At 31.6% G+C, this 27961-nt stretch overlaps 2 protein-coding genes across 4 annotated transcripts in view; both read right to left on the bottom strand.

Moving 5' to 3' along the window:
• The window catches only part of LOC145329468 (uncharacterized), a 148219-nt gene extending 137625 nt beyond the window's left edge, over window positions 1-10594 (bottom strand). For 2 of the 3 annotated variants that reach the window (XM_080173633.1, XM_080173634.1), the window contains exon 1: window positions 10424-10594. Coding sequence is in view for 1 of the 3 variants with exons in the window: in XM_080173632.1 (XP_080029758.1) it covers window positions 10424-10431 (8 nt within the window). In the remaining 2 variants the exon portion in view is untranslated. The remainder of the gene's footprint in view (window positions 1-10423) is intronic. The other variant, XM_080173632.1, reaches the window with a different exon arrangement.
• A 14609-nt stretch (window positions 10595-25203) lies between these two features.
• Window positions 25204-27422, bottom strand: LOC145330534 (uncharacterized). Its single transcript, XM_080175159.1, has 5 exons — window positions 27310-27422; window positions 27004-27104; window positions 26684-26762; window positions 26227-26319; window positions 25204-25890 (listed from the first exon to the last, which is right to left on the bottom strand). The coding sequence occupies exons 1-5, from the start codon at window positions 27394-27396 to the stop codon at window positions 25732-25734; spliced, it is 519 nt and encodes a 172-aa protein (XP_080031285.1). The 5' UTR covers window positions 27397-27422; the 3' UTR covers window positions 25204-25731.
• Between the last annotated feature and the right edge of the window lie 539 nt (window positions 27423-27961).

Raw genomic sequence — 27961 nt, 5'->3', positions numbered from 1 at the left:
ATACTAACATATCATGACCAATAACACTACCATAATTCTGCAAATCTGGACCTTTAAATCTAGTAATCCTATTACTTTTCAACGTAAATAAATTGATTTTTGGTTAAAAAACGTGGACGATTAAGTCCAATTTCTATACATCTATATCCACAATTTTATAACATTTCCTGTTGTTATTATTACTAAATTAAAGTAACAGGATGTATTTGTGTCTCAGTGTATGTACCAATGAATCTCTCTAAACGCTAAACCGATGTAGTTTTCCTTTACAGTAAAGTTTCACATAGGCCCTGCAAAAGATTTGAACTATTCTAAGTAGTATTTTGAGGAGTAGCCGCTAGTCCTCTTATGTAAAGTAGTACATAAGTTTTTTGTTTGCTCTTGATTCTGCTAACCATTGAACCAATTGGGTTCACAATTTTACAGAAGCTTCGCATAGGATTTTATTTTTAAATTAAGTTCTTGCTATGGTTTCATGCTATTTTTTTTTTTTACAGAACCCGTAGAGGATAGGGGCGCAGCCGCTATAGTTGATAAATTATGGTAGTAAGATTTTTTTATTCCTGTATTAATATCTCAACAATTTGAGTTCTCCATTTCAAGAAAGCTAGTTTGCTGAGCGTAATTTTTTAATACCCAAAATATTGTTGTCAATTCTTTAAGCACTTTGAACTCAACAAAGCATGTGTTATATAAGCATAATAAGAACTATGAATGACAAAAAGATGTAATAGATACATACCTTCTCCAAATTAGCCAATTTTGTTCATACCTTTAGATTAATATTCTGCTTATTAAGTTATGACCATCTACAAGTGTTAATGTTCGTTTGTTCTACCATTAGATTTTAGAGCTTCGCTTTTATAGATTTGTCATCATTGTTATAATGTAAATTGTACTACATATTACACAAAATTAAATCATCCAAGATTAAAAATTTGACAGCTCAGGATTAACACCAGGGATCTAAAGGGATTAGACAATGACCGATAATTGTTGTACAATCCCAACGATTATACACAAAATTAACCCTACTGTAGATTACAATTAGTGGTTAAAACGTTTGGTCACTCAACTTAATGAACCAATCAACAATCTTCAGCCGCTGCTGAATAAACAATCCGTTTAAGAGCCGCTTTAAATGTGTGTTGCTGGCGAGCAGTTTTAAAAAGCATAAGACAATGGATCATCAAAATTATTGGTTGTAACGTTTAGACACTACTAGTTTGAACCAACAAATGATTATTAAATAAAAGCACCAATTTTTTGTAGTAAACCAGAGACTCTACTAAGTGTCCGAAAAAATGAGCCGTGTGACGTCATAAACGGGAGAGATGAGAGGAGATGAGAGGAAAAGAAGATGGCGTCACACGGCTTATTTTTTTCGGACACTTTGTAGAGTCTCAGTGAACCAATAAGAAAATTTGGTTATAAAACTTTCGGTACCAGTGTAATTTACAGTCCATGCTCTCCCTTCCTGTATATAATGAAACACGAAATATTCAACATTTTTCATCAGAAAAACTAAAAGATTACATCTCAATTTAGCTCAGAAATAAAGATATGTTTAAGTTTGATTTTAATTTTTAAAAAAAAAAGTAAAATAAATTTTGGGCGATTTCTCTTGGGAGGGTTGTGAAAACCATCCCCCTTCTCCCTCCCCCCAATTTCAATTTTAGGGGGGTACTTTTTTCTACAACGATTTCTTTTCGTAGGGTTGGTATTAACCTCCCCCCCCCCCCCCAAATTTAATCTATAATACAAAGTCTTGATGTCTGTCTGTCCGTCCGTCCGTCTGAAGCTTAAGATCTCAATAACCACTGAACCTATCGGATTCTTTTCTTCAGGGAATATACCTACTGGTCCTGTGGTGGTTTTAGGCTTTTTTCTTGTATATTTATATATATATTTTTGAAAATATATATATCTGTACATTATTGAAGTTTAGTGGGAAAGTAAAGTCAGACTTAATATGAAAATGATAAGGGGGGAATGTCATATACATTAATTGTAAGTAGCGTAACTAATCTATAAATAGGATATATCTGTAAGTTAAATGAATTATGTGTAAATTTCCATTTGGGGCCTCTAGTGGGGGGAGGGGGGGATAATCAAACCTCAACTTTAAATTTTAAAAAAAAAATAGGTACAATTTTTGGGAGGGGGAGGGGATGGACAATTTCTCTTGGGATGGTACAGGTACCCTCACCCAAAATTTTTAAAACTTTCCTTGTACCTGTGAGAAGCTTCTCTGTAAAGGAGAATCATTACAGTTCATCGGTTAGCCTAATCCTTCGCTACACACTGACAGACACTCAGACACACAGTCATAACTTTAATATGATGCATTTCTTCTATAAAAATTTGTAAAATGAACAAGTGCTCCAACAAACTTTTGAAACAGTGAAAACTAATATTTGTTCTAGCTACCCTACTTATGCATTTAAAAATGTTCATATATTTCAGACAGATTTATGGGGGACGTATAGTTGATTATAATTGTATCCAGGGAGGGAGGGGATATTTGGTTGTTTATTACTCTAGTCCCCATAGTTTATCATAACGTTTTCTTATTCGTTGGCTTAACAACTTTGAGGAATTTTATTGAATTTTGAGTGGTTGGTTCATTAAGTTGAGTTTCAAATCGTTCCAACAACTAATTGTAATCTAAAGAAGGGATAATTTTGCGTATCATTGGGTATGTACACCAATTTATCGGCCATTGTCTTTTATCTTTTGAGATATCTTAATTGTTTCACAATTTAAGTTTCTTAACACTATTTTTAAATGTATTTCCTATGTATTAAAATAGGAAAAAACAACCATTAAAATATCATAACTAAACTTTCATGAAAAAAAAAACAAAGTTTCTGAAATAAAGTTATTCTTTGATGGAATCATTATTTTATAAGTATATAAATACATAGCCATATATGTACATATAACACTGCACCCTTATAATGAAAGCAAGGGTAATAATGTACAAAGGTAGTGTATCCTAATCATTACAAGAATACTATTGTGGAAATATAGGTAAATCTTGATCAATGCAGTGAAACTGTTGGACAAACGTACGTAATGTTAATTATATAGAAGCTTGGTTGCAAAAACTAGAGAGTGCCTTAAAATGTGTAATCTCCATGGAGTATCAATGATTGACAAACAGACGTACAGTAAAAGTTATATTTATAGAAGCTTCGGTTGTAAAAACTAAAGGAGAGGGTGCAAGAAAAGTTTGTAATCTCCATGGAGTAAAGCTGTGGTAACCTACTTAGTCCATATATAATAGATATACAAACCAGGAAGGGTAAGGACATTGGAATATAAATTTCACTGTTACCTAAAGTTTTATAACTAAGTTATCTCAACTGTTGTCCTATAAACTTTTAATACTTTTATTTAACTTTTATTGTATGGTTCCAAACTATTTGTGTCCAAACTTTTCAATCAACAATATTAATCTATGGGTAATTCTTTTTCTCGTATTCATTCGAATCCGGTGGATAGGAACCGGTTCTCATTCATACGAAAAAACTATGTCTAGCATCGTATTATATCCAGCTTTCTACGAATATAGAAATGTACAATCATAAGATTAAAACCAGTTTTTTTAGCCGGCGCCTTCGGCACCACGGGGCTAAAAAAAACTAGTTTTATTCTCATAATTGTACTTTCTATATCCGCGGAAAACCGTTTATAATACGATGCAAGAAATAACTATTATCAACCTTTGTCTTACGTCTTTAGATTCCTGCATAGAAACATAGAAACAGACGAACCAATGTTTTATTTTTGTACTCCAACTTATGTTTAGATTTCTCACAAGTTTACAATAAATATTTTTGTAAAATGTGAATAAAATATAAATTGTCAAATTTAAGTGATACTTTTTTGTATTCAGAGGGAATGGTAGTTTTTCAATTTTATTATTGCTTTAGGTCAGGTAGTATACTGGGTCCCGGGTAGCCCCGCAGGGTCTGGACACCAAAGGTTTTCTCAGGATAAGAGTCCCCCGCAGGCTCTTTGAGAGGAATAATAAAAATATTTTAGAATTTTTTGGCCTAATTAATTGGAATAAGTCTATCCAAATAAATCAACATGAGACAACTTTACTTAGTAAGAGCGACGTTTTACTAGGTGTGTGTGACTAATGGATGAAAAGGTAAAAGGTAATATGATGTATATGTATTTAGAAACAGGATGGATCTTTCAAATCTTTTTAATAGAAATATGTAATAATCAAGTACTACATATAAATGTACAAAAGTACACAGCACACAAAAATGCGCGAAATTTTTTAATTATCGCGCATTTTGGTTTGCTTTGAGTTTTTAGTTCCTAACTATATCTTGTTTCTTTCAGACCTTTTAATTCCGGTTCTAATGATAATTGTACAGAGACTGTGCTGCCAGCCATTTGGGAGCTAGATGCATTTAAATTTATTTTGTCAAAACAATAACCTTCAAATTTGGTGTTAGTCCATTAATATTTCCAAAAACATATGCTATGGGAAAACATTCTCCCTAAGCCATGAAGAAAAATATATATTGATGACAGGGGCGTCCAAGCTTTTTATTTTGGGGGGGGGGGTAAAAGTTTTTTTAGGGGGGGGGGTAATTCGTGTTTGGGGGGGGGGGTAAAATGGCCCCCCCCCCAAAATTTTTACCCCGGGGGTAAAATTTGCTTGGGGGTGCCTACGGCACCCCCAAAAACGTTTGGGGGGGGGTAATCGCCCCATTACCCCCCCCTTGGACGCCTATGATTGATGACTAATTTTCGTCAATGGTAAGTAGGTCTAATAATTATTTACTTTTTACCTAATAATAAATACACATTGCAAAAGTGTTCTAAATCTCCATACAATTATTTTGGCCTATAGAAGGGGTAATTTTGTTTATCAACATTGGGGTTGTATATCAATCTATAGTCTATTGTCTAATCCATTTGGATCCCTGGACACAATACATATAAAACTAAACAAATGTTTAAGGTATAAATCAGGATTCAACAGGAAGAGAGGGGACATTGGAATATAAATTAAACTGGTACCCAAAGTATTAAATTATTCATTGCATCAAAAACTTTGGGTACTACTCTTAATTTTAATTGGTTAGTTTAAGAAATATAGTGTTAATTTTTAACTATTAAGTTTAATCTAAAGAAGGGGTAATTTTGTTTATTATCATTGGGTAAATGCATCAGTTTATCGTCCATTGTCTTATCCCTTAACGTCCATGGGATTGAAAGGGAAAGAGAAGGGTCAGGGACGGGTCAATCTAATTAATAAACAGGGACAAATAGATTTATTTTACAAGGAGAAGGGATGTACAATGTGATCCATTTTATCAATATATACCTAACTACTTTAGTATAGGTCTAGCAGCAACGCCCCTAGTGGCCTTTATTTAGAGCAATTTAGAGAGGGGAAAGGGGGAAATCAATCCTCTACTTTCCATTTTAGTTAGTATTTTTTTTGTGGGATAGGGGGAAATTTTTTTAAAAATAAAAAACAGTGGCATGTGGTAGGGGAGTGTAGAGGGGTGGTAACACCCAACTAAAAATTAAAATTGGGCAGGCATCCATTTCACCCCTTTAAGGTTTCACATCCAACTAGTGAATCCCTTTGCAGGCCACTGTGTAAAAACCTTCTCCGAATGATAAAAAGCCTCACTGTAAAGGAGATCCTTCGCTACACACAAACACACACACACAGACAAACATCCTGTTACTGTTTCTTTATATAAAAGGATATGTAAGAAGAACGGAAAACTGATATATTTGTATAAGATAACTAATTGGTTAAGATGACCATGTCAATTCTTATTATACCATCTCGGAATCTTTATTTATTATATAATATATTTTTTATCCTCATGTAAAGTAAAAGAATTAGTGCCTGTTTGTATCGAAAGATCTCGCTAACTGGTGGGGTTTTCCATTTCTATGAAGCTTGAAAGGTACAGGGAAAGAATTAAATATTTTGAGAAGGGTACCTCCACCATCCCAAACGAAATCCTACCTAAAACCAATGTAATGGTAATGAACCAAAATTTGCTTGGATAACTTTTTTTACTTTTTTTCATACTTTTAAAATTAAATTTGGGACGCTTTCACACAAAGTACCTCTTTGAGATGGCACCAAAACCGCACCCTTTAGTGAAAATCAAAAAAAAGGGGGGGGGGGGTTGTTTGTTTACTTTAGGTCAGGTTATATTGGGTACCGGGTAGCCTGCAGGTAAAGGCCTAGCAGGGTTAGGGTCACCTGCAGAGGTTAGGTATATTAAAAAAAAACTAGTTAAACTACCCCCCCCCATAATTCTTTCTAAAGATAAGGGTAAGGGGGGTTATGATTGCTCAACAGGCAATTTGTGTGTCCGCACAATATAGTCCTACTCCTACATATTTAATATCTTTTTAAACACTTAATAGAGTCTGTGTTTACTGTCAAGATTGGAAAAAAATGAAAACAAGATAATATTAGGCCCATAAATAGCGCAGCTATGACAAAAACATGTAAATTATACAAGGGTACATGGTGTTTCTACAACCGGCAGAAATATAGCTAGATGTTTATTAGTCAAAATGTAAAATACAGCCATCTTAAAACTTGCATTTAAAAATCCAAAATTGTCAATTATACATCTTGCCAGTGTCGAAAATTATTTATCCCCTATCATTTTTTTACCCCGTGGATAAATTTACATATGGGGTAATAACCTCCATAAAATATTTTGGGCTGTTTTAAAAAAGCATGTTTCGTGTGAAATGTAAAAAAATTACCTGATTTGATAAAACCAAGGGCTTCAAACTAAGGCGAGAAATAAATGTTTCGAGAAATCTAGGGGGATTGTAATCGATTTACTTACATGACTTATACTCACAAAGTTATAGAGTAGCTGTTCTTCAAAATATCGTATTAACCTTGTTTTATAAGCTAGGGAAGGAATTCATCATTTTAAAATGTAAAAATGTGTGAAGCAATTCTACTATTATAGGTGATATGTCTGTCAAAGTCAGAAATTTGTAAATTCTGGTTGCTATGTTTTTTTTTTAAATCTTTGGTCAAAAAGGACAAGACAAAAGGTTCGATAAATTGATGTACATCCTAATGTCCCAATGTCCACTCCCTCCCTAATGGTAATGGCATATCAATGTGTAAAACAAGATTCTTAGTTCCTATCCACCGGATTCGAATGAATACGAGAATAGTTATTTCTCGCATCGTATTATAAACGGCTTTCCGCGGATATAGAATGTACAATTAAAAGATTAAAACTAGTTTTTTTAGCCCCGAGGTGCCGGAGGCACCGGCTAAAAAAACTGGTTTTAATTTTTTGATTGTACATTTTTATATTCGTAGAAAGCTGGATATAATACGATGCTAGACATAGTTTTTTCGTATGGATGAGAACCGGTTCCTATCCACCGGATTCGAATGAATACGAGAAAATTGATTATTAAAATATCTCTTTCATTTAATTGTCCTCTGTCAAATTAATTTTATTAAGAGAATTTCCTTAAAATCAAAAAAAAAAACATTGTTTTGATAAATAAGATAAAGATTACAACTGTAATTGAGAAACATTTAAAAAACTTAGATGAATATAGGTTTTCTAAATAACAATTGTCATCCTATGATAAAAGATTCATGATGCCTGTCTGTGTGTTTACCGAAGGATCTCGCTAACCATTGGAATTGATATGGTTCTTATTTAGAGTGAAGCATCTCATAAGGCAAGAGGAACTTGGCCGATAAATTGATGTACAGTCTAAATTATGATACACAAAATTAACCATTCTGTAAATTAAGATTAGGGGTTGAAACGTTTGAATAATTTACTTAATGAAGCAACCAATCAAAATTTGTTAAGCCAACGAAATTGGAAAATCTCTGGTGTATTTAATTTTTGTTAATGTTTCTCCTTATCCCTGACTATAGAGTACCATGTCACATAATCTTATTACAACCAACTATTTAGTTTTATTTATCTTATGTTTGTGTTTCATTTATTCAGTTTTTATGTTATATAAATCAAACTATATAATAATACTGGCGGTTATGTCTCCCTAGCATATAGGGAGTCTGTATACGAAGGGGCAGAAAGAAAAATAGCTTAAAACCCTCCCACGACATAAATCGATAAATAAATTAGTCTAAAACCACCACAGGAGCTATTTGATGCTTAACTGAAATAGAGAACCCAATAAGTTCAGCAATCATTGAGATCTTAATCTTCAGACAAAAAATAAGAATATTATTCCAGTTTTGTTGACCCCGAGGGGTCGAAGGCGTAGCAAATCTATTATAGTTATCAGAATATCCATACGTCCAATTTAAAGCTTCTGATTTTTACTTAATGTCAATATTTTTTTGTATGATTCATAGGAAAATATTTTAAGCATCTATATATATAGTAACAAATCTAGTAGTTTTGTCCTAATAATGTGAGTATGTCCTTTAAAAATATCCTGTATTTATATATGCTATTCATGCCTCCTCTCTCCTACTTAGAATACAGAGCACCTACATGCAAGGGGGGCAGCCGTATCAACATAAACTAATGAGTTCTAACAACAACACAGATGACAACATCCATAAAAGCGAAGCTCTGAAACGTTAGGACAAATGAACATTAACACTTGAGTAGAGTGTCAGAACTGAATAAGCAAAATATAAATGTATTAAAGTCGAACGAAACAGAATTGTAAGTAGATCTGTTGAAAAACTGCTTAAATACTGGATGTTGTTTCAGGACATACTTACATTTTGAGGACTTGATTATAGAGATGCTTCGCTTATAACATTGTACTTTGTTGTCCTAGGAATCAGTATTCCAAAAATCAGACCAATCGGATAATTTTATCACATAAATATTTGTTGTTAAAAACGTTGAAAAGCAACATGTTTAAAATGGACGTATGGACTTTCTAGTAACGATTATATAGTTGATTCGCTTTCTAACTCGTATCTAACTCCTATAGGAATCATCATGCAAAGTTTGAAATCTATATGACAATTCTAACATGCCTAAATTAACGAAAAGAGCTATCCGTTACGGACGTACGAACAGACGGACCGACCCTAAATATAGAAAAGCTTCGCTTTTAAAAATTAAAGACAGATCTTACCAAAGAAAATAATTGCTTTCGTTTGGCAAACCAAGTCTAAACTAAATTTATACAATTTTTATTAGATCTTATAACAAAAGACTGTTTATTTATAATTCAAGATTTATCTCATAATATATTCTTTTCATTCTGTATTGCTTTAAAACATGTCTTTATTATCATTAAATTTTTATAAGAGTGGTGTTCTTACAGTTATAATTCTAGTTAGAATCGTTCTTCTAAATTCAAGCCTTATTTAAATGATTATATGAAAGTTACAGGATTGCTATCTGTTGCCTATGATCTCGCTAACTGCTGGACTTATATGATTCTCCATCGTCCAACTAAATTTTTTAACAATATCTAAATCCTTATATAAAAACAAGGATGACAACATCCATAAAAGCGAAGCTCTGAAACGGTAGGACAAACGGACATTAACACTTGTATAATGTCAGAACTGAATAATCAGAATGTAAATGTATAAGAGTCAAAGCAAAATTGTAAGCAAATTTGTTGAAAAACTGCTTGATACAGGATAATGTTTATGGCCATACTTACATTTTTAGGACTTGATTATAGAGTTGCTTCGCTTATAATATTGTACTTTGTTGTCCCAGGAATCAGTATAGCAAAAATCAGACCAATCGGATAATTAGGTCACATACAAATTTGTTGTTAAAATTGTAAAAAAAATTAACATATTTAAAATGGACGTACGGACATTCTGGTAATGATTATAGAGTTGCTACGCTTTCTAACTTGTACCTAACTTCTACAGGAATCACCATGCAAAGTTTGAAATCGATAGGACATGCCTAAATTAACGAAAAAAGCAAACCGTTACGGACGGACAAACGGGCGTACGGACGGACCTACCCTAATTATAGAAAAGCTTCGCTTTTAAAAAAGCTTCGCTTTTTATAACAAGATTGTCATCTGTCTATAGGGATCTTACTAACTGTTGAACCGATAAACTTCTTTCTAGTTTTCTATTAGGTTAGTACCAATTTTAGGAGGGTAAATTCACCCCCCCCCCCCCTCCCTCCCGAGAAATGTTAAAAATATATCATCTCTAACATCATTAGGTCTCCTCTTAATTTTTTTTTAGAAATTTTACAACATATTATACGATTTTATTCTACATATATTTATTTGTCCTTTTGTAATTTGTGCTTATCCTTATTTATTGGCAGATTTTAAATATTTCAATCAATTTTTAGCATTTATAGTATCTTATACTTGATTTAAAAATTAGATAAAAAATGTGTTATGTTTATAAAATAACAGCACAATCATGCAAAGAAAATCTTACCTAATCATTTTAATTTCCCCTAAAATTCACTTTGCTTAAGTTTATAACTTTTTAACAATCACTAGAAGAAAAACAACAATATATAAAAATGTCTCTCTACGGGTGGACTGTCTAAATTTTGTTTTGTCTTTCTCTTTTACGAGGTTATGCACGGAGCACGTATAATAAACTAAACTATAAACTGCAAAAGTAGTTTTCCGAAGATTCCCCCCCCCCCCCCTCGTAACTATTTTCTCGTCCCTCCCCCCGGCTTACTCAATCTTTCTCTATTTTTTTCCGTCGTGCCTTAAAGCTCATGCCGTAACTTTGACTTTATTATTGGGCTTTTATTTCCCCCCCCGTTTAATCCAAACCCCCCTCCTCCCTCTGATTTAAAACACCTTAATTGTAGATATGTTTTGTTTACCCATTAAATGCGTAATTCCCCATGATTCCCTATTTTTTGCGTAAGCATGACTTTAAACCACATACCCCACAATGCGTACACGCCCCTAAATCCACTAGCACCCCCCTCCCTCCCGCCTACGTAAATAATTATTGCGGATTCATCTCATAAAAAATCACAATCGCTCAAATCATCGATTTCCAAGCCCTGCCCTTAAAATTCTCAGCGAAAAAATTAAACTACATTTTTGGGCGGAACCATTTAAGTTTTTAATTTGTTTTCATTTCTAAAATTGTTTATTATAAACAAAGCTATTCTATAAATCGAAATGTCTTTCTAAAACGTTTAAGGGGAAAGTAATTTTCTCAGTTCCTATTCAAGATAGAAGGCTGAAATTGTATGTCCACATTTCCAACATTATAGAGCAAATTTAAGTTAAAAACTTCATAGAACAAGTAGCTTTATTTTTGTGTTTCACTTATCTTCGTTTTTTTTGGCCGATTATCACAATTTTTATGGGTATATGTTAAATTTCAAGATTATTAAACATTTACTCTTAATTTTTCTTCATAGATTTTGCTTTGCTTTGCAACCTATGGATATTGCCATCCTTGTTAATATGAGCTTTAATAAATGTCGTCAACCTTGAATGTTGACCTAATATCGACATAACAATATCCTAATGACACTACTACTCCATACATATGCTGACATAATAACTATACAATGTATTGTCATGTTAAATATATACATATGATAGTTTCTTTTTCAAATGCCTAACCCCTACGGGAAGGCCTATATCTGAGGTGAACTAACCCTGCAGGGTTCATCCAAATAATAAAAAAATGCTTCAAATATGGGTAAGGGGTTTCAGTGCTCAACAAGTTACTTTGCGTGAAAACACTAAAGAAAATTATACTTAATTTTCTAACTGTTGTTTGGAGTCGGTCAGACGCTCGGATGGACAATGTTAATTAGCAGCTGCGTTCCTAGATATGAAATGATGAAACAATTTATCAAGTGAGGGAGGGACATTTCTGTTTTCAAGCACGTTATCTTATTCGTTGGCTACTTAATTTTAAATACTTTTATTAAGTCTTGGTGGGCTAGTGCAAACCAATTCTAATCTACAAATGGGACAATATTGGTTATCATCATTAGGGATGTAGATCATTTAATCATTCATAGACTTATTCCCTAAGATCCCTGAGTATTTACAGATGTATGTTTTGTGAAGTAAATTGGGCGTGTCAGTTAAGATAGGGTTAGCACAGGAGAAATTCATATTAATTAGAATATTTATAGAGGACTAAAAGGGTCAATATACTGAGGTACTAGTATTGATATTAATTCGTTAGAAGGCAAAGCTAATATAGTTAATACTAGAGTTGGCTCAATATAACTATCTCGCTATTGGCTAGTTTTCTATAAGTACATATCTATTTATCTATTTCTCAATAAATCAATTCTCCTCCCCCGCCATTACTATCTAAAAAAAAAGAAGTAAATAATTATTAATTTAAATGATTTTAAACAGATTTTTTCAATTATATTTTTTCACAGTACCATCACCAAAGGGTTAATATGATTAAAATTTTAGTTTTAATATTTTAACACAAAGGAAGTGTCGCCACAATCGAATTCTTTAAAAATAGAGTTTTCTTAGATTTACTCTTTTATGAACGTATATTTTTTATTTATGAAATAAGGATTAAATACTTCAATGTAATTCAAATATCAACATGAAGTGAAAAACTTAATTCATTCCATAAACAAATAGAATAAAGGTCTTATCGCTTTGGTCAATGAGAGTTTAATGAGGATTATTGGAGCACTATGAGTTTTAAACACTCTACCATTGGAAGACTCGAGCTCATTTATAGACGTTTATTTCCTATATAGACCTGTCACGGATCTTGATGCAATAAAGCAGACCGTTTTGTAAATGTTAAAAATTGGAAGAATTCATTAAATAAAAGTAATCGCAAATATACTTAGTAAATAAGATAGATGTTATTGATCCTCCGACATGGACAGACGTAGAGACCTTAATTAAAGAAAATCTTTGCTTTTATGAAGGTAGATAGACTACTTATTTTAGGATGTTATAGTCACTCTAATTATTGAACTATGAAATAACAGTATTAATCATTACTCTTATCAGTATTTTATAGTTGCAAGAAAGTAATTCAAATCATTCTTAGGTAGCACAGCTGCATTATAGCTAACATTTGTCCAGGCCCTATGAATTAATTACCAGATAGTTAGTTAGCAAAATCTATAAGCTCAGTGTAGTAACAAGATCGAAAGCAGTCATTTTATTCTGTCACTATGATAAAAAAATAAAAATTAAAAGATTTGTAATCTAACATATACACTATTAGGTAATATCCTCTTAGAATTTTTTTCTTCAATTTTGAAAATTTGAGGTCACAAAAAACTAAAAGATTTAATCCAAGCTTTAAAAATACAGCCCGACACAGTAGCTAATTAAATGAACACTGCTACACACACAAAAATATGAGGTCATCCTTGTTAAAACGAAGATTTTATTTAATTATGGTCGGTCGGTCTGTACGTAATGGATAGCTCTTATAGTTAATGTAAACATGTTAGCATTGTCCTATCGATATCAAACTTGGCATGGTGATTCCTGTAGTAGTTAGGAATGATTGAGAAAGCGAAGCAACTCTTTATTCGTTAACAAAATATCTGAATGTCTATTTAAAACAGTTTTTATTTTTTATTTTTGACAACCATTTTTTTGTGATATATTTATTTTATTCAATTGATTTGTATGTCCTTTAACAGTATCCTGTATTTAGGCAGTTTTGCAACAAATTTGATTATAAAGTTTTAAAACTAGTCAATTTTTCATGTACGTTTGCTCTCAGAGCTTTGCTTTTATTGATGTTGCCATCCTTGTTTGAAATGTAAAGAAGAAGACATGTGTGTAGGAGTTTGTTTTGTTGACTGGATGTTATATCTATATTTTACAGTGTGGCCCTAGAAAATATATTTTTAGAAAAATTTATTGCCCAATTTTTAGTAGCGAACATTCTCTGTACCTAACCGTCATTAAAGCTTTCGAAGAAATGTGATTTTCGTTGCTGCTATTTAAGATAGACAGCTAAAATTGTTGGTGAAGACTCCCTGTAGAAATGGTCTGTCGGCAATACCAGGCATGTAGATACTTATTTTTGTCATTTTTATTGCATATTTTCTCTCTCTCTCTTTCATTATGACAATATTATCTATATGATTTTTTGTCCATCGTTACTTATGGATATTGTTATCCTTGTTGTAATAATGAGTCTAAAGAATAAGCTATAAAACATGGGAATTTAAGTACCATACTGTATTTTTTTATTATTTGCAAAGAAAAGACTGACAATTTAACTAGATGTATAATTAGGCTAATGTGACAAAATATTCAGACCTTGGTAAATTTTCAAAACAAGTCGAGAATATTGAATACATTTTTTCTAGGTTTGACAGGGCAGTTCACGTTAATGATATTAATAAACTAGTGATGGGTGGTGCAGGCACCACCTAAAAAAATTTTTTGTCTTATCCCTTAATATTAACCTTTTTTCTTTCATTGTCTTATCCCTGAATATAACCTTTTTCTTCCAATGTCCTAACCCTGAATATTAATCTCTAAACGCCCCCCCTCCGGTTTTTTCTATCTCATTTTCTGTGTGTGAAAGATAAAGAGCCCAAACTGCTTGACTTTTTAAGTATGGGTATGACACATAACTGAGAGTTGGATTTGTTTTAATATCTCCATCCTGGCGGGCACAGGATGCCAGCAAATCTGGCAGAGTCATCCAGGTAAAGAGCAAAAATATTTTTTTGACTAAAACAAAGCATTTTATCATATAAAATATCCTCTAGTAGTACATCCTTATATGAAATACAGGTGTTCAAGTCACTTTCAGGTTCCAGGTATGATCCTGCAGGTCCTGATCCTCCAGGTCTCCAGAAATCTTTAAAAGGCTTCTGTGGCCGCAATTTTTGACTTAGAGACTTCAAATTTTAAACATAAGCTTTTCTTACATGTCTACATAGCGTATTAAAATTTCATAAAGATCTGCCGCCGTTTTCCTGCCGACCGGCGACTGCGGCGGCTGGCAGCTGCCAAGTACAGCTGCGGCCGCTGAAATCTATAATTTGATATTTCTAATGTAAAATATACATAAAGATCAACATTTTCTGGAAAATAATTTTCTTCTAGCTTCAAAAATAATAAAATTACAGCCGTTGAAATTTTTAAGTAAAAAAAGACCTAAAACAAAGGGTGTTAAATAAAAGGGTGAAGGAAGCGAAAATTGACTTAGACTTATAAAAGGTCGGAAACTCATTATTAAACAGGGGACTTGCACAAAAAAATTTAGCCCTCTAGCTCTAATAGGAACTGAGATAATAGGGGGGGGGGCGTTGAATGCCCCCTCCGACCGATTAAGGTGCTGCAAGGGGCCCAACTGTAAAGGGTTAAGATACTACACACAAAGATTACTATCACTTTTTTTAAAGATTAAATGTCACTCTCTCTCACTTCTTTTTTCTTCCGTCTTTTTTTATTTCATTATTTTATTTAAAACCATATTTATAATTTTGCTCTCTTTTTAAAAAATATTTTGGGATCCTAATATTTTTTATTTCTAATTATTGTCCTGAAAGGAACTTAAAATGTTTAGTTAAATCTTAAATTTTAGTTTAATATCTGAACATATTACGGACGCGTCGCTAGTAGCATATTATGTTAAAAGTAAGTTTTCTTTGAGTTACTATTTTATAAATTCAAATTTTCTATTTTATGAATAGAAATTTAATACTTTAATATAATTCAAATTGCAACATGAAATAAAAAAATAATTTATTTTTCATAGAGCAAAATAATGGGTCTTATCATTCTGGTCAATGAGAGTTTATTATGGATTATTGGAGGACTATGAGTTTTAAACACTCTACTATTGGAAGACTTGAGCTCATTTATAGACGTTTATTTCCTATATAGATCTGTCATGGATCTTGATGCAATAAAGCAGGCCGATTTGTAAATGTTGAAAATTGAAGATTTCATTAAATAAAAGTTATGGCAAATATACTTAGTAAATAATCAATACATACATTGGATTATACAGGGGTGGCAACCGCTGAGGCTAGTGAAGCAGATGCATAGTCTGGCTGCGGCTTACTGATCCTTTCTCCAAGCCGCCCAGCTTTTCAAATCTACACCGTCAGTTTGGTTTCCATTTTGCCTAAGCTGTTTGATGAGTTTCACAGCAAAAAAGTCGCTTGTAAAAAGTGGCTGCTGTTTAATGAGGCTAAAGTTAGGTGAGGAAAGGGACATTGGGCTGGTAATTACTCTGGTACACAAAGTTTTATAAAAACTTTATTGTATTCGTTGGCTCAGAACCTTTCGGTACTTTTACTGAATTTTGATTGGCTAGTTGAAAACTTGTAGTGTCTAAAAGTTTCCACCAATGTTAAACTTGTCTATTATCATTGTGGATGTATATTAATTTATATCCATTTTCTTATCTCTTTAGATCCCTGGAATATGGGAAGTGAATTATGAAACAAACCTTTTCTATCAGCTGAGTGTTATCAAGGGAGGAAGGGAAATTGGACTGTAAATTATACTGGTCACAAAAGATTTATTAATATGTTTTTTCATTGGTTGGCTCAAAAACTTTGTGGACTTTTCTAATGTCTTGATTTGGCTGTATAAAAAAAAACAGTGTCTGAATTTTTCTACCTTTATCTTAATCTAGAGAAGGGGTACATTTGTTATTTAATTTATTGCCCATTGTCCTTTTCCTTCAGACCGTGTCAGTTCACTTGGGAATACATAGGTAGGATAATGGACGATAAATTATCATCCCCAAAATTATGATGTTAAAACTTTCCTTTTGTAGCTGCTAAACATTTTTGGCCACAATTGGTCTTTCCCTCCCTGGAGAACACTCGATGTTTGTAAACTACATTTAAACTTTTACAAAGATGCACTTCACAAATAAAAGGGATTTGGTATTGTAACAAAATAATTATCAAAATATTTTTTTAATTAGTTTAAATGAAAAACTTGAATGTTTTTCGTCTTTTGAAAATCGAATAAATTTTGTAATATAAAAACTTTTTGCTAAAGTAGCTACAAAATAAAGATTCTAATGGAGGAATGAACTGTTTGATAAATGAGGACCATTTTAGCAACCTGAATTGACGACAAAATTTCCCCTGTCATAATATTCACGTATTCTATATCCATTACTTTAATGATTTCGAAATTATTCTTATTTTTATTGATATTCGTGGTAAATTGTCTATATTACTATGCTAGAATGCTTTGAGTATGGCCAAGAACCGGTTCTAATCCAGCGGATAATAATCAGTTTCAAAGTCACACTAGAAAATAGCTTTCTTTTGATACAAAATCCTTTTTTCCCTGATGATGGTTGAGAATAGTTCAAATACTTTCCATCACACCCTAAATCAAAATTCAAGTGTCACAGTACTCATACAAAACTTTTATCTTATTCCAGTGTATGGCTTCCAAACCGATTAATATCCGCTGAATTAGAACCGGTTCTCAGCAATATTGAAAAATCATGTATAGCATCGTTTTATAGTCAATTTTCCACTAACATAAGCCACTGGCTAACAAATTTTAAAAATTTTCATTTTAATATTCACGGAAAGCTGTTTATAATTGGATGCAATAAATAGCTATGATAAAGTAATAGGATGTTTGTTTGTTAATATTATTTCCACGAATGTAATAATGAAGCTGAACGGCTTGCTACAGTTTATATGTTGGCTGAGGACAGCTGCGACTGCATCTTATGTTGCTGCTTCTCAGAACCTTTTATAAATATCTTATTCTTTAAAGTAGTAAGGTTTTTTTGTCTGTAGCTTAATACTTCAGGTTTTCTTTTTGATGGAGTGCCCAATGGTCTTTATAAAATCTGGAAGTTAAGCGTAAAGGGAGGGAGGAAAGGGTTGCTGATTATTACTTAGGAACCTTATCATATCTGCTCTAGATAAAATAACTGAGATACGATACCATTTTGACCGACAGCCCAATCAAGTATTTGTTTGCTTCAAAAAATTCAGTCGTTTGTCTCGAATAGCTGCAAAAAATAGCTATTCTACAAATTTCAAAATCTGTTGTTTTCTTGATGTTTTATCGTCAAGTGTATAGAAGATTGCAAGGTTAACAGTAGAAATTGACAGATGAAAGCAAAATTTAGTTAGTGGTTTCCAGGGAGGTGGGGGATAAGGGACTTTTTGTTTAAACTGGTAACCAAACTTTTATAAACACGTTTTCTGATTAGTTGGCTCAAAAACTTTGGGTACATTTATTAAATCTTAATTGGTTGATACAAAATAAAACTTTCATAATTAGGGATGTACAACAATTTATCCAGCTTTTACCAATAATGAAATTAATTCGCAAAAAAATCACGAAACCTATACATGGTTTTCAGCTGTCGTTGGAGGGAAACAAATAGTAAAATTGCCGACCTTTCCATTTTACCTGCAATTTATCGTCCATTGTCTTATCCCTCACGATTCCTGGTAGTTTCAGATTAAAGGAATTCTACAGTTTTATTTATAATTTGATCATATAAAACTTTATGAATCCTTTTTTGATGATCTGATAAATCACATAAAGCCAAAAAATAAGTAAACGTTAATTTAAAACTTTGGGGACTAATTGACGAATTCTGAATTTTATGACTGTTTCGCCCTTGTATTTGATTCATCCCAAAATAATATTAAATGAAAGAATAGGTATACAGAGCAGGGATCCTAAGGGATAAGATAATGGGCGATAAATTCATTTGGTCCCCAATGATGATAAACAAGATTACCCCTTCTATAAATTAAAATTAATGATTGAAAAATTGGACACTACTAGCATGAAAATAACCAATCACAACTTAATAAAAGTACCCAAAGTTTTTAGTCCAACGAATAACATAACGTGGATATGAAATTTTGGGTACCATACAGTTCAATATCCCCTCCTTCTCTACCGAGAGGGAGTTATAATAAATGATGATATACAATGTAATATCAAGATTAAATTCTGAATCATTCTCATACAATCCATAAATACATTTAATAATATAAGGAAAAAACAATCCTATACCCTATATGTAGTTTTCTTTTCAAGACATAAGAATGACTTCTATTTTAAGGATAACCTAGTTGCAGTGGCGTGCAAAGGATTTGCCAGGGGGCTGCGTGAAGTTTTGATTAAGAGGGTTGTGACCATAAGGGGTTGTTGTTATACAGACAACAAGAGGAGTGTAATTTTTGTTATGGGGAAGATACACAACATCCCTTCTGCACACCTCTGCCTAGTTGTATCTACTGACTTTGAAGGAAGTAGACCTCGGCAGTTTTAAGTCTTGATGCTAATTGATGAAAATCTACAGGTATCTGTAGCTCAATTTTAAAAGATAACCATTCCAGTCATTAAATTTCTTTCGTAAAATGATGAGTTATAGAGTTGCTGAACTAGTTAAAATAATGAAACTTCTCAATTGATTGCTTTTTCTAAAATTTAATTTTTGTGACCTTTGGGTGATGTGTGTAAAGTTTTGAGTATTTTAAGTGCTTTACATTAGATTAACTCAACTAAAGCGTCCCTTTTATTTGCGACATCTCTTCTTTTCTTTGTACTGCAGCTACACTGTATGTGTTCATCATATTGTATATTTTTCTTTTATTGCAGTATTAATAGCCTTAAACTAAATGGGCTATATAGCCATTGACAAAACTTTTTCCTGAAGAAGGAAAAGAAGGTTTTATTTTATAAAAATTTTGGATCATTTTTTCAAATAAAAACAGGGGAGTAAAGGGGAAGGAGAAAAAAGCTTTAATACATCATGGGCTACCAAATAAAACCTAACCTACGACAAAACACAAATATTTTTAAAAAAATACTACCTTCCCCTTTTTTAAGATTTATACTAAATTATGTGGATAGGGTTCTGTGGTCGATAGCCCCTTTGAGGTAAACTCTGCGCTACTTCTGAACAAATTGTCCGATTTAATTATATTTTATGCAGTTTTTAAAAAAGTGCGATTTGTAAGTTAAACTAAAAATGAGTAGCTCTATCATCCTTAGATTAGAGGTGAAGTGCAGGGAGGAAGGGGATATTGGACTGTAAATTACTCTGGTGCTCAAGTTTTCTAACCAAGTAATCTAATCCGTTGGATCAATACTTTAAACATTTAAAGTGAATTGGTTAAAACATAGAGTTCTTACTTTTTAATTGAATAATTTTGTTTGTCATCATTGGGAATGTACATCAATTTAGCGTCCATTATCTTATCCCTTAAGATCCCTGGATGAGTTGAATATGAGAGGGTAAATTGCTTAAAAGCATTTCACAAAACTTTGAAACATAATCTGAAAGTCATGAATGATATTATATATTCGCTGATATGTGGGGAACAGACATAAATACTCTAATAGAAAATTATGATAAACTAAACAAGGATGACAAAATCCATAAAAGCGAAGCTCTGAAACGAGTGACAAACGAACATTAACACAATAGAATCATCCAATCAAATTCAAAGCAAACTTGAATATTTCTGTAACGAAAAAGAATAACATTGATAGTCACTAGCGACTATGCCCCTAAAGGTCTCTAGGGGGAACTTGAGTCATAGGGTGGAAGGAAGTTGACCCCCTTTTTAAATTTTAAAAAGAAAAAGTAAGAAGAAATTTTCTTCAGGAATGAATTGTTACTAGGGGCGATATATGTAAGAAGGGTAGTGTAACCCCCCCCCCCAAAAAAAAAAAATATGTTATAAACTTTCAAGAACCTATGAGAAGCTACAGTGTAAAGGAAAGTTATGTACAGACAGACACATCAGCTTACTTGAACATTAGGATTATTTAAATGTTCTTCTATCCAGTAGTGCTCCAATTTCGATTAATTTGCACATTTGCGACCAATTGAAAAAAATATCGTATCAACGACATTTTTCTCTACATATTTACATTTGTTGGATGTGATAATTCTTTATAAAATATTTTCTATGATATTTAAGCAGAGAGGAGGGGATATTACACTAGTCCCCAAACTTTTAAAATAACGTTTTCTAATTCGTTGGCTCAACAACTTTGGAAACTTTCTTTGAATTTTGATTGCACGATTCATAAGTTAAGTGTTTAAAAGTTTCGACCTCTAATTGTAATCTACAGAGTGGTAATTTTGTGTATCATCATAGAGGATGTACATTAATTTATCCGCCAGTCCTAACCCTTTAGTTCCCTGGATATGTGAGGCTGACACTTAAAGTTGAGATTTCATAATTTCAATTACTTACCAGGTAAAATGTCAGGATAATATGGTTCTGTAATAAATATTTATATGAATACTTATCGCACTGTATTATAGACAGATTTCCGCGGATATTTAAATGAGAAATTGTAAGGCAAGGAAGGGGACATTGAGCTGCTTATTACACTAGTCCTCAAAGTTTTATATTCACGTTTTCTTATTCGTTGAGCTTTAGGTTTGATCATGTTGAGAATCCAAACGTTTCAACCACGAATTGTAATCTACAGAAGGGGAAATTTTGTAGGAAATCATTGGGGATGTACATTATCTTATCCCCTTGTCTTATGCATTGTATTATCCCTGTAGGTAGCAAAACTGGTATTAATTTTATGATTATTATTTGCAGAAAATTGAATTAAATTGTCTTCCTAGAATAATTTGACAATTAAATATTGATTTTTTTTATTCTGATTGAAATTCTAGAATAAAAATCTAAATATTTAATTGAGATAGGTAAACATTTATCAAAATATTATTAAAATATCTATTACATTCTATACATTATAAAAAATAGGTATTGTTAGATGTTTGCCAAAATTATTGACAATCTGGCTGACTTTTTATCAAGATAATCAGCCGCCAAAATAACTTTTTACGCTGCGGCGTAAGATTTGATATTTGAAAAAGGTCTCCAGTAAGTTCAAAACCTGCAGTCTATTAGATCAAAGAAGGGTGTGGTCATTAGACTATAGATTATTCTAGTTTTATAGCCACGTTATCGTATTCGTTGGCTTGGCTCATAAACTTTAGAGATTTTTATTCAAAAGTTTATTTGTTCCAAACTATTGGTGTTTAACCCTTTCAATCAAAAATTAAATGTACAGAAAGGATAATTTTGCTTATTTTCATTGGGGCTATATTATTAATTTATCGTTTAATTAGCCGCTACTTAGTATAGCCGTTTTTCCAACTTATTATAAAAATCAAACCAATCCTTTTGTAATAGTACATGCAACTACCGAGCCCGACCTGAATACTCTGCTGCTGATATAAAAAAAACTTTTTAAAGTAAACTATGCGTGAAATATCGTGATAATTTATATCATAAATATCAACTATAGCCGAGAGGGGGAAATTTTAAAAGTTTTAAAATTAAAAGCATTAAATCTAAACAAAACAGGTAACGAGATATTTTGGCTCTTTCGCACAAAGAACCCTAGTGAGCACTTATAATCCCCCCCCCCCATCTTTATTTTGAAATAAATTAAATATTAGGGGGGGGGGGGGGGAGGTTTTAGATCGTCTATTTATCACTTTAAGTCAGGTTAGTTTAAGTAATATTGGGTCTTGGTAATCCCGCGAGGTTAAGCATTTTTTCAAAGCTAAGGTGAGGGTGGGTGTTGGTGCTTAACTGGCGCTTTGTGTGAAAGCATCGATATTTCTACTTAGAAAAGATTTTCATGATATAATAGCAATACACACAGGGAACTAAAGGGATAAGACAAAGGTCAATACAAATACATATATATCTAATTATCTTATGCCAAAGTATTTATTCTAGTCATAATAATTTAAAAGTTTCTTAGCAACGAAGCTACTTCATAATTCACTTTGTCTGTCTGTCCGTAAAGCTATAGGGAAATAGTGATTTTCTCGGCTTTTATTCCAGATAGACAGTAAAATTATTTGATAAAGATTCCCTTTAAAAATGAGCATAAGAGAGAGAGAGAGATGTTGGTCTGTCTATAATGCTAAAAAGTTATAACACAACTTGGTTCAGTTTTCAATTCATCATTTTTTGTGTTTCGCTTCTTCAGAATGTTTTTGTCCTTATTAAAATCAATAGGTATATTATAAAATTCTTTTCACTCTGTTCAATTTATTTTCAAATCTAAAATTTCCTACAAGAAATTATCATCAAATATTCATATGATATGTATGTAGATGTAAAAAGGTAATTTGAGATATTAAATTATTGCATTTCATCAAGGATGAAGTGGTGCATAGCTGCCAAATTTTATTTGGAAAGACATAGGATAGGATTAAAATTTAGAAGAGCTTTGCTTACTATAATTAAGCTAGACGAGTGACCTATTTTTTCAGCAGATATTGAAAAGCAAAAAGATGAAAATTTAGATATTTGCAGAGATGCTATTACAAAATAACAACTGTTCTATCAAATTCTTTCAGAGCAATTATTCATATTTTTTTGGTAGAATAAAGAACTCAGATTTGCCAAAAACAGTCATCAAAACAATTTGTAATACTAAAACCAATTATAATTACATAAGTGGGGTGTACCCCCTAAAAAAAGATATAAAGAATAACCGCCTTCCCCTTTTTCACCCCCTTAAGGATTGTTTATCCCCCTAGTTAATTGCTGTGCACTCCTCTGATTACATCAGCATCCAAATTATTTCAACACTTCTGTAACCAATATCCCGATTTTAATGAAAACGCAAATAAACAGCTAAACCTATTTAATTTAATTCTGTGCGAATTTGATGAAACACTTTAAAATCTACTGATTTGAACCTTGAATTTCTTTAAACATGTAAAATTACATTCCTGCCAAATGCAATAATGCATTTGAAGATTATTTTTACAAAGTTGGAAATCAATACCTACATTCCTTTGAGGTTGGTTGTTTTTTCCTAAAATTAGGGGTATCTCTAGGTCAATTGTAGATAAAAATATATTTTCCATATAAAAAAAACTACACAAAATCTTAAATAGGTAGTGGTAGATAAATTGATCTATTATATATCCTTGATAAACAATATTACCCTTTTAATAGTTTATATTTATTGCCTGAAAAGTTTGGAGCCCACTATTTTAAATCAACCAATCAAGATTAAAAAGTAAATCACAGAAAGAAATATCAGTATAATTTACTCTAATGTCCCCTCCCTTCCTGAGCAGAGAAAGAAGTTTTAGATAAAATTAATGGTCTGAACACTATTTGCAACAAATATTTACCCTTTAAGTAAACAATCCATAAAGCAAATATTTAATTGATAAAAGTACTCAAATTCAAAAACTTTTCTTATTTTCACGATTTCTATCATAAACCTATTAGAATTTATGACTAAATTAAAAGGTTAAAATAATCATATTATAACATATGTGTCGTAAAGCTGAGTCAAAGTGATAAATTGGTCCCGATTATTTTTTACAACAATCTGATTGTCATTTACATCTTTCTTGTTTACTGTTTATATATCATCCTAATATTAAAGTTACAGGATGAACACAAGTCTCTCTGTTTGTACCGCTGAAATGAACTTAAACATTTCTAAAGAATCTGTATTTGAAAAGTAAGAGGGAGGCAGGAAAAAAGGCAAAACCATCTTAAGACTAATGTCTCTAAAATGGAGAACTTAGTTGGTCATTGAAATATTAAGCTTACTTTTTTATAAGCATTATCTAAAAGTAACAGGATATGTGTCTGTGCTAAGGGATTTTGTAAACTGCTGAACTGAAATGGTTCTACTTTACATTGAAGCTTTTCATAGGTCCTGTTTTTAACTGTTTTGGATTAGGGTACTACCAACCTCTATAGAGAATTGGACCCTAGATTTTTTTTTTTTTTAAGGAAAAATAATGTTTGTAGTAAGACATTTAATTACATCAAAATCAAATAACAAGGATAACAACAACCATAGGGCAAAGCTAAACAGATCAGACTGTAAGACAAAAGAATAAGTATTATAGCATTTAATATTCCACATTATATAGAAGGTAAAACAATCTGTCTAAAACTTTCACAAAATTACTTGAATACAGTATTCTTAATATAAAAATACCTACGTTTTTAGACTTAATTAATAATTAAAAGAATAATCAACTTTTGGAACTCTCTACCAACAGAAGTGAAAATGTGAAACAATTTAAAAAAAACTAAAAACACTTACAATTGATGCATGAATCCAGTGAAAATGATGCCTTTAAAAGCAAAAAATTTTGTTAATAGACACTTGATTCCTGAGACAATATGATATTCCTTTCATGGACCTCTTGGTCCGCATGGAATTATAACAATCAAATCTAATCAAATCAAAAATAAATGCTTCGCTTATAACCCTATGCCTAATCATCCTAGAAATCATTATTCAAATGAATAGGATAATTATATTATAAAAATGTTTTTAAAAAAAGGAATTTAAAACGTAACTACGGGCTTTTAAGTAATATTTACACAGTTTCTACACTTTTAAGTTGTGGTCTGTTTGTTATAGGATCAAAATCATAATCGCAAATTTAAAATTTACAGTACAATTTTAACATGCCTATATAATCGATCAGAGTAAGGACGTACTAACCTACCCTAAATGTTGAAAGGCCTCGTGTTTACTAATATATTGTTATCACAGAATATCTTCTCCACAGCTCTTCTATTAATACTGATCTTTTACACATTGGATATGTAGTTCTTTAAGTTCATCGAAACTGTAGTATTTCATATAACTTCTTCTGCATTATAAAGAGGTAATCATAATGTATAGTAAATAAATCACCACAGGATATTTGATATCTGAGAAAATCAATTTCAATCAAATATTTCTTTCCATCATTTGCCACACACACAAAAAAATTTTTCAAGACTTCTTTCACCTTGACTCTTTAAGGCATAAATTTTCAAGATTTGGGAATTTGAGCTTCGATTTTTTCATAAAGAATCTTTCATATCCAGCAATACTGAGGGTCAACTCTGTGATTTCTTGCTCCCAACTTGATAAAACTTTCTCTATTAGATCTAGTTGGTGGTCCTATTATACCAGATTTAAGTTTATAGCAAATGAATTTAAGTTTCATGGAGGATACGAATAACTTAATCTGAATAGCATAACAATTCCTCATTATTTTTTGCTTAAACTATGTTAATTTTCAATATTTTGAAAAGAGATGTATCATATAATCTAAATCTTAGACAAAATAAAATATGTTTTTTTTAGTGGCAGAGTTCTTAATCTTAAAACTATTGATTTCTTAACAATACATGCAACATATTTTTTTATTTTTTAATAACACTTCTCTACTCTATTTCTTAATTTATAATTTAACTAATTATTGAAAACTTTTACTTATTAGGTACAAAAATCTGCCTTTTCTAAAGAAGATCCAACTTCCAGTTTAATTTCATATTTTCTTAAGCTTGTTATGTGTTGTTTTCTTGCCTTTTCAAGCATTTTTGCCTCCTAACAAGCACGTTCAAAGTTGTTACCTACCTATGGTTTTTACTTTTTAGATTATCTAAAATGTTAATGTCATCAAAAGACGAATTGCATGACAATTTTAATAACAATAGTTTTATTTTATTAACTTAAAAGAAACACACTGAAATCCAGGGATAAGGGAATGCTTTTCAGACAAACAATTCTAAGTGAAAATTTCCCTTATTTCTCCCCCTTTTTATCCACTTCCACTCAGTTACATAAAAACAAGTTTTACGACAACTCTACAAAATATTCAACTTTCGGCAATTTCAAATTGAATTAATTAGCTGTATCACCGCCACTGCTGAAATCCTAATATTATTCAAAGTTGTTTTAACAACATTGCCTTTTCATAATTGAATTTATTTATGATGATCTTCCATTTTCTCATTCCCGGATCCAAAACTATCGTCTTTGTGTTGAACCTAAAAAAACGGTAGAAATAATTTCTATTGTGTAAGTATTTCACAAAATGATGCAAATAAAATAAAATAGCATAAGAATAACTGATAAATAATGAATACGTACTTCTTACTTCACGCCTAGCCATTAGGGTATTTGTACTGAAGCTACAATTTTTTTATAAAAAATAGTTTTTGTTTCGGGGAGAGGCACTACAAACATTTTGTTTATCTTTAATTATAGGTAGAGTTTTAAATTACTTACCATGTTGAAACTTCCCTCAAGCTTTTCTTGTCTTTAAAATCCAGCTTAACCAAAACAATCTTTAAAACGTCGTCGGGTAATCGATGCAGAGGAAAGCAATCCTAAAAAACTAGATTTGACTTTTTGACACATTAATACCTATTTGAACAAATTTGCTATTAGGGGTTAAACATCATCTCTAGAGTTTTTTTTTTTTAAACCTAGAAATTTGTGATAATAAGCAATCTCAAGATCCTCTTTAAAGGCGCTATTTGAAAAGAAATAAAATGATTTGCTATGTTCACGTTAAAATAAATTAAATTGTACCTTTAATTCTTGCTTATTTTTCTTAGCCGGCCTTAATTGTAAAACTTTGTCTGACTTTGAATTTAGGTTTCTTCTTTTTCTATTCATTTTAAGAAATATTTTATCTGTAAACAGTTGTTCTTTTATAATTTCTACTTAATTATGCATCTAGCTATCTTAAGGAAAGTAATAAAGAAACAAGAATGACAACAATTAACCATTCCATATGGAAGCTCAACAAATCAGACTATAAATTATCATTGAAAACATGGTGACGGCCTCAAATCATCTTAAAATTATTTTTAAAATCAGATGAAAAAAAAGTATACCTTAAAAAATTGTTATTAAAAATTAAAGTATCAACATGTTTATAGTAATAATCAAAAAGTTGCCATATACCTATGATTTTCCTGCCTAATTTTTTTTAAAAATTCTACTGCATGTTATATACAAGAATCTTTATGCCAAGTTTGACAAATCGACAGGACAAAGTATACCTTGCTTAACGAAAAGTCCTATCCCTAACAGACAATTGTATGGACGGACCGACCTAAATCATAGAAACGCTTCGCGTTTAAAATTTTTTAAATTGTCCTAATTTTCACCTTTACATGTTTTGTTTTGAAATATAAAAATGTAAACATGACACATATTTTTCTCTAGACGACAAGTT

This window comes from Acartia tonsa, chromosome 10 (genome assembly GCF_053477335.1).
Source record: "Acartia tonsa isolate MP-2025a chromosome 10, ASM5347733v1, whole genome shotgun sequence".
NCBI classification, from domain to species: Eukaryota; Metazoa; Arthropoda; class Copepoda; order Calanoida; family Acartiidae; genus Acartia; species Acartia tonsa.
This window is presented reverse-complemented; position numbering and strand designations above follow the sequence as displayed.